Source organism: Liolophura sinensis, chromosome 9 (assembly GCF_032854445.1).
Source record: "Liolophura sinensis isolate JHLJ2023 chromosome 9, CUHK_Ljap_v2, whole genome shotgun sequence".
Classification (NCBI taxonomy): Eukaryota; Metazoa; Mollusca; class Polyplacophora; order Chitonida; family Chitonidae; genus Liolophura; species Liolophura sinensis.
The window spans coordinates 18,125,895-18,145,219 of record NC_088303.1 but is presented as its reverse complement, the minus strand read 5'-3'; the positions used below and the strand labels follow the sequence as shown (position 1 = coordinate 18,145,219).

At 39.3% G+C, this 19,325-nt stretch overlaps 1 protein-coding gene across 3 annotated transcripts in view; it reads left to right on the top strand.

Annotated features, from left to right (window-relative positions):
• Window positions 1–19,325, top strand: part of LOC135475950 (puratrophin-1-like) — a 115,090-nt gene that overhangs the window by 87,563 nt on the left and 8,202 nt on the right. For all 3 annotated transcript variants that reach the window (XM_064755925.1, XM_064755924.1, XM_064755926.1), the window contains 6 exons: window positions 3,366–3,560; window positions 10,402–11,417; window positions 16,830–16,994; window positions 17,443–17,692; window positions 18,442–18,531; window positions 18,929–19,072. In XM_064755925.1, the coding sequence (XP_064611995.1) occupies window positions 3,366–3,560; window positions 10,402–11,417; window positions 16,830–16,994; window positions 17,443–17,692; window positions 18,442–18,531; window positions 18,929–19,072 (1,860 nt within the window). The remainder of the gene's footprint in view (window positions 1–3,365; window positions 3,561–10,401; window positions 11,418–16,829; window positions 16,995–17,442; window positions 17,693–18,441; window positions 18,532–18,928; window positions 19,073–19,325) is intronic.

The window sequence follows — 19,325 nt, the reverse complement described above, 5'->3', positions numbered from 1 at the left end:
AGCCAACATGAGCTAGACTTGAACTCACAGCGACCGAGTATTCTAGAAATGTTCTAAAAATATTTAAAACATTCTACACCACTTATCAACAAAAAAATAGCAAATGATCGTCAGTGCCTTTCAATTCAGTTGGTGACGCCATTTGACCATGTTATAGCTATCTGGAGTTACGTCACAAAGCCTAGGAGCTTTTCCGTACCATTGGTATGAAACAATGTGACAATGAGAAAATACAAACAAAAATGACTGATACCCAACCAAAGAGTATCAACTCTGTTCAGTGTTCAAATGGCTGATGTTTCTTTTAGTATGGTGCTCGGTCAGGGCTATTTGTGTACCTAAGTGTCGTGTTTTAGCGGTCCTGCTCCTCCGCGTCTTCTGGTGTAAGCATTAGGCCTAGATGGTTACACCGACATCAGATAATTTACCCAACATAGCAGGACTTTTTGATTTATAACAGACTCTTTCATGCAGATTTTGGGAAGATATTTTCGTAGTAAATCTCACTTTCCTATGGAAAAATAATGCAACGTTACAGTATTTTTCTTCAAGCAGTGATTCTCCCAAGGCGGTTTTCCTGCCACCTCACCCTGACAAGTTACTGCAGTCTCCTGTCCACCATGTACACATTGTGACATCCGCAGCCGCTCTTGGTTCCCTGCACATTAGCATGTGGTCCAAAATGCATCAGTTTAAATCTTAAACTAACACAAAATCCGATTTATTGCATCGATATCTGTCTATCCACCACAAGAAACCACACTGACAATTGAGAGCTAATAGGTATTTTTGACAGCCAATTATCACGTTACGCTCACAAAGGGCTTATACAATATGGCTACTCGGAGTGAATTGTCAGTTAGTGGCACATCCCCAGTGCTGAACTTCCTTTTCTCTATGTGTAAATACTGGTAGACTTTATGTTCACTTTAAAAAGAGTGTCAGGTGAGAATTGCCCTTAATGTCCTAATAGTTCATAGAGTTCATGGACCATGTTTTTCTTTTACTAGCAAGGTGTATTAGAGGGGAGGGTGGGGGGTGGAAGGGTTTGAACACTGGTAGTTTAACCCCACTTTTCTGAATAACTTCACCCCACTTTGTGAGTTTGCTCCTATCCCCCCCCCCCCCCCCCCCCTTTTCGGAAGATGATTTACAGTGATCCTGGCTGACTGATTTGACAAGCAGCGATTGTTACAAAGATTAATGAAGCAGGGTGGGCACATCAAAGGGATCCAGGTGTGTGTTTCCACTTAAACCTATCAACAGCCACTAAGCCTGTTTTTATGCTTTCAATCTCAGTATTGACAAGAACAGTTCTTGTTGATTGACACATTGCCAGGATAGAATGACACAAATGATTTTGTCATAAATTTATACTCTGTAATATGCTAACAGTTAGTATAAGACACAGGTAGTGTGGGAAAGGTTTTTTATTTGTAATACTTATCATAAAATATAAATATGTTATATTTATTTATTTATTTATTTATGTTATTGTTGTTTTATGCTGCACTCAAGAATATTTCACATATGTGATCACCCCCAGCATTATGGTGGAACGAAACTGAGCAGTGTCCAGGGAAAATCCACAGCCATCTCAAGTTTCCAGCATACCTCTCCTGCGCAGGCACAATAAATAAATATATTAATCATTCGCACATCTGTCTTAAATCTCTTCTTTTTTTTTTCCCTTTATGTTTATTGACTAGTACATTTCTTCTTGTAGTTGTTAGCTTCATATTGAACACTGTTTTGTGGCCTTCTACTGTTTTTAATTAAATGCACACAGGGAAATCTCAAGTCGGGTATAAACTAAGTGTAAATATTCTGCGAATGCTTGAAAAGTTAACTATATTAAATTTGACTTGCAGATGATTTTAGGAGGCAAATAGAAATTCATGGAGTTTCACAATGTATTTTGTATGCTAATCCACAGTACAAAGATATTTCAGAGAAAAACAAAGATTTACACAAGTCATGCAAGTGTTTACAGAAACATATCACTGCTTTTATTCACAGCAGCTCTATAGCTTTTTGCTGAAGCCTTTTGTTCTGTAGGGTTTTTCTTTCTTTTCTTTTTTTTTTTTTTTTTCCGGAGTAGCACAACATGTCAGTAATAAATGTTGTAAGGTAGGTGGTTGATATGCAAATGTTCGAAGCTCTCTGGCACTCATTAAGAAGTTGGGCAACTGTTGTTTTTTCCACAGTCTGTTGTGTACCTCAATCAGAGGTCCACCCAACTCAGTGTGCCAGGCTGAGGTATGTAAACACTGGCACATACCTGGCTAAATCAGCAGGTAAATGCTAACTGGCTAACATTGTTACCTGTGAATAGCTGTGTATTCTGTGGGATAGAGCGTTACCTTCGTCAGGCCCAGGTATCAGCCGCGTTGCTCGGTCGACAAGTCAGAAATACCGGCTCTGTATCTTCGAGGAAGAGCTTCCATCAGCAGGCTGCTCCAGATTTCCTGTTCCCTGTTCCACAGGACCTGGATGGCCTAAGACCTTTCACCTCAGCCGAATAGTTGAGGAAAATCATTAATTTGTACCTGTGTCCCGTTCATGTGGTGACTGATTTGACACAGGTAATCAGAGTTACTTAGTCTAAACTGCCTCATTTTGTCCTCACCAGAGCAAGTTGTGACAATGTGATTACGGCCTGCAGTGAACTTTGACATATTTCCTGTAGACGGACTCATTAAGAGCTGATCAAGACTACCTGTCAGTATGGCTATCTCCAGTGTACTGGACATCACCTGACTGCTCATCCCATCTACCTGATCACAGCATGTTACCTGTACAATCACCTGTCTTTTTTTCAGGGAAGGATTGGGGGAGGCAAATGCATTTACGTTTTTGTGTGAATGTTGATTTTTGATATTGTACAACAGTGCAAAAAGCCTACATGGAATTAATTAGGTGCCCATAGTAATTATGCTGCAAATGCGTATGCCAAAGTATTCTTTTATGAATATATTCTTTTATCTTACCGTCTTTTTTATGTATAATTTTGTGACATTAATTAGTATAGAAAGCCAGACTGTAAAATATCCTCATTACTATTTTCTATGTGGTAGATATTTTTAAGAAACCTAGACTCGGCATTGATGCTGCAATTGACTTGACAATTGATTTGTTGTACCTTTACCTTTTGAAGTTTCTCGTCAGTCACGTTTTGTCGGCCACCTGTAGGTCACAATAACTGGACTGATGTCAAATCTCTCTTTCATCACAGTTTGGCCGAGTTTTACCCATGCATGCTGTTCTTACCTGCATGCTATGCTTGTGTTCGTTGATTTTTTGTTGTTCTACACCTGGGCTGTGTGATGAGCGGTTGTTTGAGCAATTCCTTCCTTATGTTTCAGACGCACATTGAGAAGGGGAATGACTTGTTGGAGGAAGCCAGCATGCTGACCCAGAGCGGGAACTTTGACGAGGCAACTGGTTACAAAGATTTAGCTCGCACCCTGAAGAAGCACCTATCTGATTTTACAGGACAGTTGGAGGCATCGAGAGAGAAGATTGAGGGCACGGCCAAATGTTATCATTTGCTGGACAAGGTGAGGTAACATCTCATCCACAACATGAACATCCACATTTTCATCTATGACAAGCAACTGTAAGCTGTTTGTCTGTCTTTCGTCAGTCCAATTAAATCCTATTAATTCACTGAATTGGACTTAAGTACAAAACAGCATCAACTTTTTGCAGACTTGGCAGCTATTTTGAATCAGTGCTTGTTCAATATGGGTTCGTTAGAAACTCATTTTAATAGGGGATAGAGATTATTTTGTGAAATAATGAATGCGATTCTTCCTCTATGCAGTGTTCATAAACAGGTACCCATAATTACAGTAGTTGCAAAATGATAACATCACAGTTTGCTGAAAGAAAGTAGAAGAGTGCATTATTTGTCAACGTATTGATATGCTTAACAACACATTACTAGTCTCTTACTGATACCTCAGGGGACTACAGGTGTACACCTCCTCTGCCAGTCCGTCTGTCAGTCTTTTTGTCTGCTACGTATCAGTTTTCCAGACAAATTACTGATCAAGATTGAGTTGTGGGACATTCTTTTGGACATGGACATTTTTCTGGACTCATTCTGGAAATTTGGCACATGAAATCACTGAGACAAGTCACAGACGAAGTGACCAAGTTTTGGCAGTTTCATCCTTTGTTGACAAAATTATGGCTGTTTTGTTTTTGTTATTAAAGAGCAAACATTGTGATATTTTTCTCAAATTTATAGACTTCAGTTAACATTATGTCAGCATACCTTAAGTAATAAAAGATACAGCACTGAAAGATGTACGATGATATACTGAACAGTGAAGAATTGCATTAGAAAGAGAGCATCAACAATACCTGTTGAAATTGTCGGATGTATCTGAATGACCTGATCAAAGGCTTACCTGAGCATAGTACAAATGTGATGACAAAGTTACTCATCAGTGTGTATACAAATATTACACCCCTCAGTCCCTTATAACTGCAGAGGTATAGGGATCTGTGTGAAAAACCAACAAGTGACTATAGTTTTTTCAGGCATTGATAGTGTCATTTTTTATTAGTGTGTTACGTATCATTGCTTGATTCTCTATCTGGTCTGATTTTCTTTTTTTTTCTTTTTTTTTTTTTATCGACGTGCCTACTATGTCCTTAGTATTTGTAGTTGTATTTTGTGCTCATCTGTCATTGTACTCTGAGTACAAATAAAGTGGTATAAATCCAAATGTTGCAGTATGAACAGAACTGTGATTTAGTGGAGTATTTGTTTAGCGACTTCAGCTTTCTAGATTCCTCAGTTAACTGGGCCATTCACTGGTGAAGACCGATTGTCGATCATTAAGGGATTGGCTGCCTTATGTCAATCTTACTCGTAAATAAGAAAAGACTGTTGTTTGAAATATTTCAGAATGCCATTTATAGACAGACCTTGAACCTGATGAGGGAGTTTCTTATTAAGACAAAGCCAATATTTTTGTGTGGGGAAATTGTGCATGGGTTGGTGTGTGTGTGAACAAGTGACCATGCGAGAAAGCTGTTCACAGTGGGCTGGTTTTATATCAATAAAGGCCTTGTGCTTTGGCCATTCAACACTGTTGCAGTCAGAGGTGTAATGTTGTTTATAAAGTTAAAAAACACTGTAGTATTGATTTTCTCCATTGCTGAGAGAAAAAGGAAATAGCATTTTGGGGTCCAGCACTTTTTCTCAAGTTGTCCAAAGTATATTTCTCTAGACCCATTGTCATGTGTGGGTTCATTGGCAATAAGGAATAGGCAAAACATCACTACATAAATGTAAAACATGACACAACCTTTCTGCCAGGATCTTTGATGTGTTCAGTCCAAATAATGTAAAGTAGTATGCACTGGAATGTTTGGGTATTGGTAGCCTATCAATGATAGTGTCCACCCCGTCTCCACTTCATTACATTACAATACAAATAACAATAAACACTTTCAAAAATATATACATGTATGTTGTTTCTATAGAATAACAGTACATGGTGATGCCGTGACATATTCATGATTGTTATTGTGTAAAATATTGTATTCTTTCAATTATTTGTCCTTCTTGAGTTTTCTTTTCTCATGAAAGAGTTTCATTTGATTTTATTACCGGAATAGTATCTTTTGCTTTGTACTATTATGTTACGATCTCAAATATGTAGGTAACAGTTTTTTAAATAACTCGAGCATGTGATAAATTTAACAAATTCTGTGAACATATGCCAAATCTTGGCCCCTATTTATAGATTTGTTAAGCTTAGATTCAGATACTGAGGTGAGATTTTCTGTGCAGACGGATTTTACCCTGAAACTGACGAGTGTTGTTCTCAGATTAGGTGCTCACACTCCCCAGAGTGTCCGGGGATTCGTACGTTAGCCTCAAACACTGTCAATTTCCTGTTACAGCGTTTTTTCTCTAAGAAGTCTCAGTTGTCGGGTATTAGCAAGGTGTGCGTAGAGCTGTACATAACCACAACATCAACACTCTCCTCTCCTATGACTTTCTCACAAGTGCTTTTTGTCCCTGGTTTTGACATACATCCACCATTTTGGGTTTCCCCGTGACATTTTTCCCTCGTGACACTTTTTCCCCTTTCGTGAGGGTGCTGATATAACATGTCAGCACGTACACCCAGTATTATGTTAGGCTGTATATGCAGAGGTGTTGCACGCTATAAAAGATTATCATTTCAGTTGCAGTATCTTAATATATATTTACTTTAGGCCTGCAGTGCTTGATAAAATGTAGACAGTTTGGATTATGCAGAACGCATGGAGAGTTTAGAATACTGTGACGATTTGAAAGTTGAAATAGTGTTGAAAGTTTTGGAGGATTGAGGAGATGCTGATGATTTCAAACTGGAGGGGATTTAGAGCGTTTGGGGAGGTATGAAACATAGAGATTGTTTGAGGGATTTGCAACATGTGGTTACATGAAGAGTTTCATTTTCCACACACCACATACATAAATGTGACCAGTATTCCAAGCACATGTTCTATCTAGTTCACATCATCCCTAACATATTACTACTGTTACTTTGAAGGTATACATACAGCTCTGTAGGTAATATTTCAGAGGGATTCATACACATGTGTGTGTTCTTTTCTGAAGCAAGCCTCAAGAAATCTGTAAAGATTTCCAATGTAAGAGATCTTCAAAATTGTAAATGTAAGATATTAATTAAAAAGATTACAAATGTAAAGGATACAATGTCATAAAATGATATACGTCTGTATGGCCTTGATTTAATTCCCTTTAACATGGCTGTGAGTTGTAATTTGTCTGTTTTTACTGATGAGGTTCTAGTTCAGTCATAAAGTTTGACTTTGCTCGGAGCTAAGAATCTTTCAGACAGAGAGGTCAGTGGGCTAGATCGATGGCATGGTATTATCTGCTGGCCTGTTGGCAAGTCAGTGGATGGTGAGGCTCTTCTCGCAGATAATCCCAGGAATAACATGGGGTAAACTGCATGGAAATCAGTCATTTCCTGGCCAATTCCGAGCTATTGACTCGTCCTGTTTGCTGCGGATATCTGGTCTTCATATACAAGTATATATATGCTGCTATGCACAGATCAGACTGAGATATGTTAACAGGGAGATTCTGCCTTGTATACATTCATGTAATCCTCTCTCCATGCTCATTGGCTCATAATATTCCCTCCTGGGTTTATGTGTGTGAATTTGGTAATGGACTTGAGAATAAAATCTTGGAGTAAATGTGGAAATGTTGTCTTTTAGGATACATCAGTGTACAGAATTCATTCAGCCTGAACAAACTTTCTCTTTTTCGTATTAATCAGAGCATATTGAGCAAAAATGTGTAGAAATGGCTTTAAATTCCATGTGTAGGCATTGGGAAACAATGTGCTGAACTAAATATTCTGGTTTGGCTTCCTCTGCAGTAGCACATGGGAAGGTCTGCCAGCAATCTGCAGATGGTCATCAAGTGGGTCTCCAGTTAGGTGAAATATTCTTGAGTGCAGTGTAAAACTCCTATCAAATAAATAAGATGTTCTGTTTTTATGTTTGTAAGTTTTAGGAGAATTTTATCTGAAAACAGTCATTGGCCTGGTAGATTAAAGTTGAGTCAAAAGAGTGAATGGTTTGTAATAGTGATTCAGGTTTTAAAGTTGAAGTCAGGTCTATGGATTGATGGATTCTTGCATGCTGTTACTGTTGTTACGTTTGTTTACAGCTAAGAGGTATTTATTACAGCTGTCTGAAACATAAACCTCCTTGCAACCGATAGACACCTGACCAGTTGGTTTGCTTATTGAAATGTTTAGGCCTGACGGTTTGATAGCTGTATGTTGATGCATGGTTTGATGCTTACATGTCACTTCCATTGGCAGAAATATCAAGGATTGAAATAGTGGCTTTCATTGCATCATCACTGACAAGTCAGTCATAGGGAAAATCTTACATTGCTGACATTACCTTACAGCATGTGGAATAATTAACAAATGTACAAATATTGTAGTTTCTTGGGGTCATGTGTAGAGGTAATGATTTGGGGGGTGGGGTGGGGAGAGAGAGAGATCGCGTCTGCTGCGTAATCACAGTGTCCAGATTGCACCAGTAGATGGGGTGAGAGTTGTTGCCTCATATACCCATGTGCCCGGATGTTGTAGCGTACCGGAAGACAACAGAAAAGTGCTAAAGCATTGTTCACAAACGCAGCGGTCAGTTGTGGGGCCGATTCATCACACGTAGAGGGCAGCGGTGACCGGCGCCCTAGCAGAAGCTGCCCCTAGTCAGCAGGTGTCCATGGGCAATGTAAACGGGGGCTCTTTGCGAACCAAATGTTGACAAGGGTCATGTACACAGCGAAGACAAACCGGCAAGGTGAGGCCCCGCCCCTCTGGACCCACACGTCAGGACCCTGCCGGCCAGCAGACTCCGATGGCAGCGCAGAGCGACAGCTCACTGTGTGCCTGAAGACCCGCTAATCGTACCATCGGACAGGATTCTAGTAATTTGCCAAACACACTCGCCGTGATGTTCACAGTTTTATCCGCGTTGAACTTGACAAGAGCCTGCCATTCATTCCTTTTGGGCCGCTACAGGCAATACGTGGATACAGTGCAAAAAGTTATTAAAACATAACCTGTATCTCATATTTTTCTCCCCCAGGAATGTCCTATATGCCTTGTCTACAAAGAAGAAAACATGAAATGTTTACCTGGAAGATGCTTATGTTCTTGTTCCCCTAACCCCCACATCAAGTTCACTTCGTTGGGGGCGGGGAGTGGGGGGTAAAAGGGCACTGAGAACCCAGATATTTCTGTCTTATGCCAATATTCTTTTTGGATGTTCATATGTGTTCCAAATCAGGACATCTTGACACCTCTTCTTGATCTTGAATTTTACCAGTATCCAAAATCCTAGCTAGAAACCAAAAGGGGCATAGAGCAAGCATGCATACCTGTGTATTGATATTGTCTGGAAAAAAGGGGTCAAGTGAACAGGTTGGGGGCTAGGTACAACGCTCTCTACAAAAGCCTAGCTCCACACTGAACTAAGAGTATCATATACTATATTAGTCATTACTGCTTTAAGTACATAAGCAACACATCTCATCTATCTCCCCCTACAAACCTCAACAGTTTTAATCAGAATGCCAAACACCAATCAAAATTTTGATAATTCCAGAGCAACAAGACTACTGGGTTTTTTTTTTTTTGCATTTGAAGTGGCAATTTGTTCTGAAGGGAAAAAAAATTGAATGTAGAGATCAGTTACATTGGTGGGGTTGGCAACTGTCAGAGCCTTAATAAAAGTGTCATTTTGTTAATCTAGACAGAATAATTTCTCACCAATACAAAAAATTAACACCCTCTGTACATGTGGGAAAAATTGAGATTTAGGACATGTTGGTTAAGCTCTACATACCATACAGGATATGTTGGTTAAGCTCTACATACCATACAGGATATGTTGGTTAAGCTCTACATACCATACAGGATATGTTGGTTAAGCTCTACATACCATACATATGTAGAAAGGAAATGATAGTCCAGGAGATAGGGCTGTGAATTTGTTGGTAAAACATGCAAGAGCAAGGGTGGACGTGTGTGGGCTAAGGAGTGAATCTCTCACATGGTCCCAGACACAGGGACATGAAGATCCCTCTGCCTCAGGGGATTAATGAGTAAAGGTGTCTTCACAGAGACGCTCGGGTACTTCATGCAGCACGTTGTCCTCGGCCAGACCTGTGTTGGCATGGTGACATGGGAAAAAGTGCTGAGCTTTAGACAGATAGGTGATATGTCAGTCAGAGACAACACACCTGGCTGCTCTCATCACACCTGATTTTACTTGATCTCATCAGCGAGGACATGGAAGTTATATATTTCTCATGGTTAGGTACTTTGATCACACCTGATCCCTGTCGGCTTGGGCATGGGCTAATATATTCCTCATGGGTGTTAAAACTTGGGGACAGACTGGGCTATAAAGTGAGGTGCACACACACTGGTACCTCTGGGTTATAAGGTGAGGTGCACACACACTGTTACCTCTGGGCTGTAAGGTGAGGTGCACACACACTGTTACCTCTGGGCTATAATGTGAGGTGCACACACACTGTTACCTCTGGGCTATAAGGTGAGGTGCACACACACACACTGTTACCTCATTTGAATTTTTCTTACACCAACAGTAACCTCAAGGTTTATGTGGAACAAGCTTTAAAAGTCTTGATGATAACTTTGTCCAACTTTGTTAATACATTTGTTGTCAGCACCCGAACTGATTCACTAACTAAGTTATCCACAGTATTGTCTGTTTTCTAAGTTACACTCGAATGAATGCTTACAGTCAAATGAATATCTGTTTTTCAGGTTATTGTATGACAGATGTCTGTTTTCTATGTTACAGTCTTACGAATGGGCATTAGAAGCCATGAGATACGTGGCCAGTATGAAGATGGACAGCTCTGCCACGGCAGATCGTCTGGCCAAACTCCTGAAGAGTCTGGAGCTCTACCTTAGAGAACACCCGCCAATCACAGACGAAACATTCAAATTCATGACCGAGCAAGCAGATCGGTTACACAATGACCGTCTCCTCGAACAGTGCAACATTGCCAAAAACCGCTGCCAAGAGACATTTCAACTGCTGGAGTTGCGACAGACAACACTACGAAAGGCAATCCACCAGCTGGCAGCAGAGAGCCGGGGTTCTGAGGACAAGGGAAAAGAGAGGAAGGGTCAGCATCCAATTTCACATCCCATTGTGCCTGAGAACATGTGTAATATCTCCAAGTCCCCTTACCCGGCCTCTCCTTGCCCTGCCACGGAGGCCGAGGCAGAACTGGTATGGGAACCCCGAACCAGTACACCGTCTTCACAGATAAGTCAGTCTTCCTTACGCCGCAGGTCTTACTCTGGGAAAGCCTCAGCGCTCATGTACGATGACTCACTCTCGTTCACTCCCGAAACGATACCAGATAGGTACAGAAGGGAGACAACTCAGTCAAGGAATGACCGTATTCAGATCTTAGACGTGTCAGATAGGTCAGTGGCTAGTGTCCCAAAACTAAGTACTGTGGAAGAACACCAGTGTATGACCACAGAGAACAATGTTAGCCTTACAAATGTGGACGGTGCCAGTGCTGCAGGTCTTAACACATCATGTTTAGGCGCCGACTCGAGCAGTGGTCCAACAACTTTAAACAAACATGAGCGTCCTCACAGGAAAATGTTCAAGCGAGCGGTATCAGTACCAAGTTACTGCCATGATATGTTCTCAGAGAGAGATGGACATTATGTACCAAGTGAGAATGGGGCATTTGTGGAGTCTAGTAAAGCCAATGACCCCCTTCAGCCAATCAGAGAGCGGCGAGCCCTCAAGTCCATTAGTATGATAACAGGAAGCACAGAGAGCCTGCCAAGGTGAGTGAGCTGTCTTACATTAAAATGACTTCTCAAACAGATTTTATGTCTATGTATTGACATTTTCTGCAAGTCCAAGTTTTACCACTGCATGCAATTCTAGATTTCACTACTTTATGCAAGTGTTGATTTTACGACTTCACGCAAGTTTAGATTTTACCACTTTTACTGCTGTAAGTTTCCATGTAAGCAGTGCTCAAAATATTGTCCAATTTTGTGTACAGGTTCATTTGTGTCAAATCTCAATCTGAAAAAAAAAAAGCTTTTCAGTTTGTCACTTTGTATATTAACATGTTTTTCATGAAAGAGTGCTGAAGTATGCATGTTCGTGAAACTAAACTGCTTTTGATTTCAAATTCCAAGAAGCTGCTATCTCTAGTTGGGTATCTGGATATATAGGAAAGATATTCATACACCATTTAGCATGTATGAATTCAAATCCATTTGCAGCTGTCATTTTAGCAGATATTTTTGTGCTTTATGCCTTCTGCAATGACACATATTAATGGGGTTAAGTGCCGCTCTTTGTCTTTGAGCCTGCAGTTGGCTGTTACTATTTACAGGTGTGCTCAACCTGCACATCACTCACTATTTTCACTGTTTCCATTCTGATCTATGTTTGTTGGCTGATCCACTCTTGACAGTATCTTCCATTGTCTAAACAAACCCATGGATTGTTGTGTTCATTCAAGTTCTAGCGTTTACATGCAGGTACTGGGTTTCTTCTTCCAGAAGTGAATCCCTTCACAAAAAGAAAGCCCTCCATAAGGCTCGAGGTAAACACTTCCACCCTTCCGTAAATAACAACAATAATGGTGTCAAATTAAAATACAGCTGACAAAAATAAGCCAGAGCCAAGCGGTAGTTAAGAATGCAGCTGCTGGGGATGAGAGGCAAGAAGACCATGTCTCTGGCGAGGGCTGAATTCTTTTTTTTTTGTTATTTGAGTGAACAAACATCCTGCTGGATAGGCCATAATCTCTACCTATTGTGGGACAAGTGATTGTAGAGACAACAGTAAACGTATGAAAATCTCCCGCACTCCCCACCCCCTCTCAATCTCAGCTGCCAGACAAAGTATTCATCTCAAAGAAAATCTCTGACAATCTACTGGAAATCCCTGACTGGCTCCTGTCCAGAAGGTGAATTTTTCCACACTATTTTTGCCAAATTTCATTCCTCTACTTGATTAACGACAAATTTTGAACCAATGTTCAAAATACCTTCAATACCTTCCTCACATGTTATATGTTAGTGTCCCTAGTCCTTGCTTATCCAGCATCTCTATCACAGTCAGCTCTTATTCCGTTTTTCAATGACTGTTAAAACACAGTAGTTTTTCCATGTAATTTTTATGCATTCAGTCCCCATTTTCACAGTCTTGGCCATTAGCCGCAATAGTTTTGCCAGCATAGTTTAATCATTGTTGGGCCATAGTTTTATCATTGTTGGACCATAGTTTTATCATTGTTGGACCATAGTTTTATCACTGCTGGACCATAGTTTTATCATTGTTGGACCATAGTTTTATCATTGTTCGACCATAGTTTTATCATTGTTGGACCATAGTTTTGTCATTGTTGGACCATAGTTTTATCACTGTTGGACCACAGTTTTATCACTGTTGGACCATAGTTTTATCACTGTTGGACCACAGTTTTATCACTGTTGGACCACAGTTTTATCATTGTTCGACCACAGTTTTATCACTGTTTGACAACAGTTTTATCATTGTTGGACCATAGTTTTATCACTGTTCGACCATAGTTTTATCATTGTTGGACCATAGTTTTATCATTGTTCGACCACAGTTTTATCACTGTTGGACCATAGTTTTATCATTGTTGGACCATAGTTGTATCACTGTTCGACCACAGTTTTATCACTGTTCGACCATAGTTTTATCATTGTTGGACCATAGTTGTATCACTGTTCAACCACAGTTTTATCACTGTTGGACCACAGTTTTATCATTGTTGGACCATAGTTTTATCATTGTTGGACCATAGTTTTATCACTGTTGGACCACAGTTGTATCACTGTTCGACCACAGTTTTATCACTGTTCGACCATAGTTTTATCATTGTTGGACCATAGTTGTATCACTGTTGGACCACAGTTTTATCACTGTTGGACCATAGTTTTATCATTTTTGGACCATAGTTTTATCATTGTTGGACCACAGTTTTATCACTGTTCGACCATAGTTTTATCATTGATGGACCATAGTTTTATCACTGTTCGACCATAGTTTTATCATTGTTGGACCATAGTTTTATCACGGTTTTAACATTAATGTAATAAGGCACACCATAATTTATTTGTCGGGGGTGGGGGGGGGAGTTGACAGTTCATGGCTTTGTTGTTATTTAATGCCTATGGATTCCTCAAAAGCATTTTAAATTAATAAACCGTATGTCCACTCTTGCTGTGAGTGATCTTAGTGAAAACTTGTCATTTGTGGATTTGATCAGAATAGACAGTCATGATGCTGAAGCGACATTCCACGACATATTCAGTTCCTTCCCAAACTGTTGGCTTTTCACACCACACTGTCACACTTTCTGTTCATTGACTCGAGACAACCAGCAGGTTTGTTGGTGTGACATCCCACCCTGACAAGCAAACCAACACAGTCGCTTTTTTCGCCCCAATTTTCAAGTCCAGTTGTGGTGATAGCAAATGGGAAGCTGGTGTGATAACAAACTGCGAACATTGTCCATTGTCCAGTGTTGTGGTTTGGCTGAGGGGGCAGAGCCCTGCCCTGGTGTTTGTGTGTTTGTTGGGGGTCAACATGAGAAGAACTCCATCCATCTGTTCAACAACAACACACCTCTGCAGCCCTTCCTCAATTGACTTCTCTGATATTACAGTGCACTGACCACTGACCCGTTTGCTGCCATTCTTGGACGTCCTTCTGACATTAAATAACTAGTCAATTGTTCATGCGTTGACCTCTAACATTTGCTTCCCTCCCTGGACATCTCTCTGACATGACTTGTCTAGTGCTGATGGTATTGACCACTGACCATTTTGGATTTTCTTATAAATATTGTTTGTAAATATGAAGTTATTCCATTCATGGTTGTTTTTCATACATCTTTGGAATCTTGTATTAAATGTCTTCCAGCAGATAGTTTTTTTTTGGGGGGGGGGGGGTGAAATTAATTGAAATTCAAACAATGAGCAGTGCCCATTAGTACCTATTGTACAGCGACGATAGATGTAATTCCTGCAGTATTGGCTACCAGTATATATATGTCCCTGTGGCATTGTGCACACGGTGTTAGTGTTAATGGCCACCCAGACACTCCAGACAATCTGTGCAAGTTTAGACACTGAGCTGCTAGAATAGTTCCTGTATTTATGATTTGTAGTTACAAAAAACATTGTTCACTTTATCTGAACAGTTCTGTAAGGCTTTATATTTATGAGAGATTTCTGAAACAGAAATATAATGAGTGAGTTGTCATTTGCCTGTTACACATAATACTGTATGCCATTTCCTCCTTAAAACACAAAATTATGCAAGCTGGAATGTTTAAAAGTGTCAGTTGAATGTAGCTATGTTAAACCATCGGCAGCAATACAGCACAGATGTTGGACTACGAAGAATAATTATCATGAAGCTTAAAAAATTTGAAAGTTGTGAATCCAAATTAGAGAAACTACTGTAAATTTTTCTTGTTAATCACTTGTCAGAAGTGGATTGCTGGAAAACTTTAGTTCTTTGCTGTATAGCTTTAAAGGAAAGAAATCTTGAAAGTGATGCTAAAATCAGATGAAAAAGTGTCAAAACTTATTTGCAAATGTGGTCTTAAATATTTTTTTCTATTTTTTTTCCATACCAAAATTATTTTCAAGTGTCTTTTTCTGTGTGAAGAAAAATTGAAAAAAAAATTACATTTACTACTAACTTTTGACACTCTTTCACCTGAACTTTATGTAAGTTTTACGTACTTTCCACCTTCATAAATATAACTGTATTCACCTTTTCATATATACATGGACTTTGAAGTCTTGTGTAGCATAAAATCAAAGGAAAATGAACAGGTATTTGCCAGAGAACTCAGACAGTGCTACACAAACAGTGTTGAAATTGTGAGATGCATGAATGATCTATTGCCTCAAACCAGCAGGAGTGGACATAAATGTGTGACTTTCATTTTAAGTTTCACTGATCCTTCTGTACATACTGAATTTTTGCTGAAACTGTTTTAAAATTTCCACATTTTAAGTAATCTAGGCTTTCAAAATTAGAGTATTATGTGGACATATTTAGCTAAAACAATACATACATGTATACTGTACCTGTACTTTACATTTTAAAGTCTCTTGAACTGACCAGTTTGATTCTGCCCATAACAGTCCACTTTTCCTGTGTAAAAGTCAGCACTGAACAAACCAGTGATTAAAGGCAGACAAAGTGAATTGTTTCCTTGAAGGGATTAGGGGACTTAATTAGTTTACAGAGAATATCACAGTAGGTTTGATGAATTGGCCACTGAACTCATGATATTGTAGACAAATGGGACAAGTATTTGCAGGATCAGGTATAGAATTTTAAATCATTTAATAGATCACCTAATCATTATGGTGTAATCTGACAAGCCCCCACCCCCAAGCTGCATGGATCCCAGACAGGGGTGTGGCTGATCTCAAACTGTTCACTGACTGGCCAAACTGTTGGTAGCTTATCTACCTGGCACCTTCAACCCAAGCTCACAGGCTTTCAGAGTACAGACAACACTTCACTGTCATTGGCTGAGACAGTTGGAGTCTCTGTTTTGATTGGTGGATCACATCCTTCTGTCCCCCTTCAAATATTTATGAATGTTAGCTATGTTCATTAGTCCTAACAACAACCAGAATGAAGAGAATCTGTAGGGCCTTGAAAATTAGTCTGAAGTGAGTGGAAACTTTGTGAACGATTTTTATCAGATATGGTTTTTTGTCATGAAAAACCTGAAAGCAAGTAAGAATGATTCAACCTTTTTTTTTTATGTATGAGCACATAGAATGTGGTAGGTTATTATACCGTTTCTTGTGAGATCTGCAGTTTACAATTTACAACTGTCAGACTATTTCTTCTCCATATTAGAACACAAGCTAAAGTCTAAAGGCTTTTGATATTTGTAAATCTATATTTCGACATACATGCTTGTTATTTTCAGTCGAAATATTGATTTACTAAGTGAAAGCCTTACCTTTCCTCGGAAAGGCAGTCACATTCTTATGTGAAACTAAACAGTGGATCCAACAGCTTCTACCTGTCCAGGTTTAATTGTCTGGAATACTTCTTTAAAATGATGCTGTATCATACAGCTATAATTGTCTCCGTAACAATTCACAGTTCTTGTCTGTAAATTGGAAACTGTATTTATCATTCCTGCTGCCTTGTATATTTACCAGCATGCCGGAAGAGGATGAGGATGGAGAGCAAGGAGTAGAGCATACCCCTCAGAAGGAGTGGACACCTGTACCGGTGAACTCGCACCTGATGAGGCAGAACCGGACCATTCCCACAGGCTCTGTGGCTGACCTCAGGCTGTCCGAGGCACAGGTCAAAAGCAGGAGGTGGGTGGGATTTCATCAAGCAGAAGAGTGGATACCCATTCCATATTTATATGTATTTTTCTGCAGTTTAAAATGAAAATATGAATACATATTTTTGTGCCCGAGAAATGATAATTTTAATACCTCACAAATATTTTTTTAAGACATGAGCATCAACTGTTTTCAATTTTGACTGAAGTCAGAAATGGCTTTGTAGAAACAGACCAGGAGCTGGATTTACAAGATTTGTTTGAACGATTTGAATTTAGGCTCTTTATGTATGTTGATAATTTGTTCGTAAGGATGTTGTAAAATTATGATTTTCTTTGGGTGCGATCATTTTAGAGAAATGTATACAATTTGAAGGCAAGCATGATTAAATGTTCAGTAGTCCTGTAAGGAATTTCCTCATAATTGCTGCAAAATTTGAAATAGTCCATGTGTGTGACTTTTTTTTTTTTTTTTTCAGAACGTTGTCTTTGATAATGAGTGAGATGGTGCAGACAGAAAGAGACTACGTGCAAGCTCTCCAGTTTATCGTTGAGAACTACATTCCAGAGCTGCTCAGAGACGACGTGCCCCAGGCCCTGAGAGGAAAACGTAACATCGTCTTCGGAAATATTGAGAAAATTTACCAGTTTCACAGACAGTACTTTTTACGAGAATTAGAAGCTTGTGAGAGAAATCCTTTTCAAGTGGGACATTATTTTCTTTTACATGTAAGTAGTTTGCAATGATCTGCAGAAATTTCATATTAATCGTCCTGTGCTACTGATTATCTTGTATCATGGTTGTCATGACTTACCGTCAGGAGGTCTGTCAGGTTCAGTGTTTGTGGCAAAAGGATTTAGTTTCCTTGGACCTTGGCACGGTATAAACCATAAACCAGTCTGCCTTTGCACTGTGTCAAAACCTTACCAAAATCAAATAGATAACCACAAGATTTCAATAAGACTGCACTTTTTTCCCACTAGCAAACTAGACTAGATTGTGACTTTCTTGAAATACATTATAAAAAGCTAGCTCTTCAGTTTAACAGGAGTTTAATGAATAATATTGGGGGGTCCTCCGTGGCTCAGTTGGTTAGGGCGCTAGCGCAGAGTAATGACCCATGAGCCTCTCATCAATGCGGTCGCTGTGAGTTCATGTTCAGCTCATGTTGGATTACTCTCTGGCCGTACGTGGGAAGGTCTTCCAGCAACCTACGCGTGGTCGTGGGTTTCCGCCAGGCTCTGCTTGGTTTTAACCGAGCATTTTATGATGGCAATAAAGTGAAATATTCTTGAGCACGGCGTAAAACGCCAATCAAATAAATAAATAATAAAGGAATAATTTGTTTCTTGTCTTATCGTGATCAGTTATATCTGCTTCTAAGGATGTATTTACATATTTGCATTGTACAATGTAAAAGATTCTTGTATAACTTGAACCAGTTGTTGATGAAATATGACATGTTTCTGTTATTCAGGAAAACCAGTTTTATCTCTATGCATTATACAACAAAAACAAACCAAAGTCTGACAGTTTGATGGTGGAATATGGAAAAGATTTCTTCAGGGTTAGTAAGATTTATACACGATGTGGACAACAGTAAATGAATGAATGAATGAATGATTATGGCTTAACGCCACATCGGCAATATTTCAGCCACATATCGTGGCGACAACAATAAATGAAGAAATATGTTCAAGATAAATTGAAAATTTGTAAAAAAATTTATAAAAAGTATTTAGCATGATAGACCTTGGAGAATCAGTACATGTATTGACTATTTCCAATGCATGAATGTTTTGTTTGTTTTTTTTTAAATAAATTTGTTATGAAAGGTATTAATCAAGGATTTATTTTTGGATGACTGTATTCAGGATTCATAAAACAAACCATTCAGTCAGTTACGTGTTATTGCGTAAAGTGTTTTGAAAGATGTTAATAACCTGTAATTTTGCATCTGACAGAGAAAACAGAGTGATTTGGGGGACAAAATGGACCTTAGCAGTTACCTCCTGAAGCCTGTCCAGAGGATGGGCAAATACGCCCTGCTGCTGAAACAGATCATCAAAGAGTGTGCGGAGACAGAGCCAGAGTACCCGGAGCTTAAGGTGAGAGGGTAATCTTCATAGTCTAGCCAGTTTCAAACACTGGCGCAATAATGTTAGCACTATGGTACAAAATGATAAAGCTACCGTACAAATATTTAACTGTGAGTAGTATGATGCCGGCCACCATCACAAGTGGAATATTTTTGAGTACAGCGTAAAACACCAGTCAAATAAATAATATAAATAAATTAACTTCAGACATGATGTGACTGGATGCATCAAAACTCCTGTCAGGTTTTTTGTGGAATGTCAT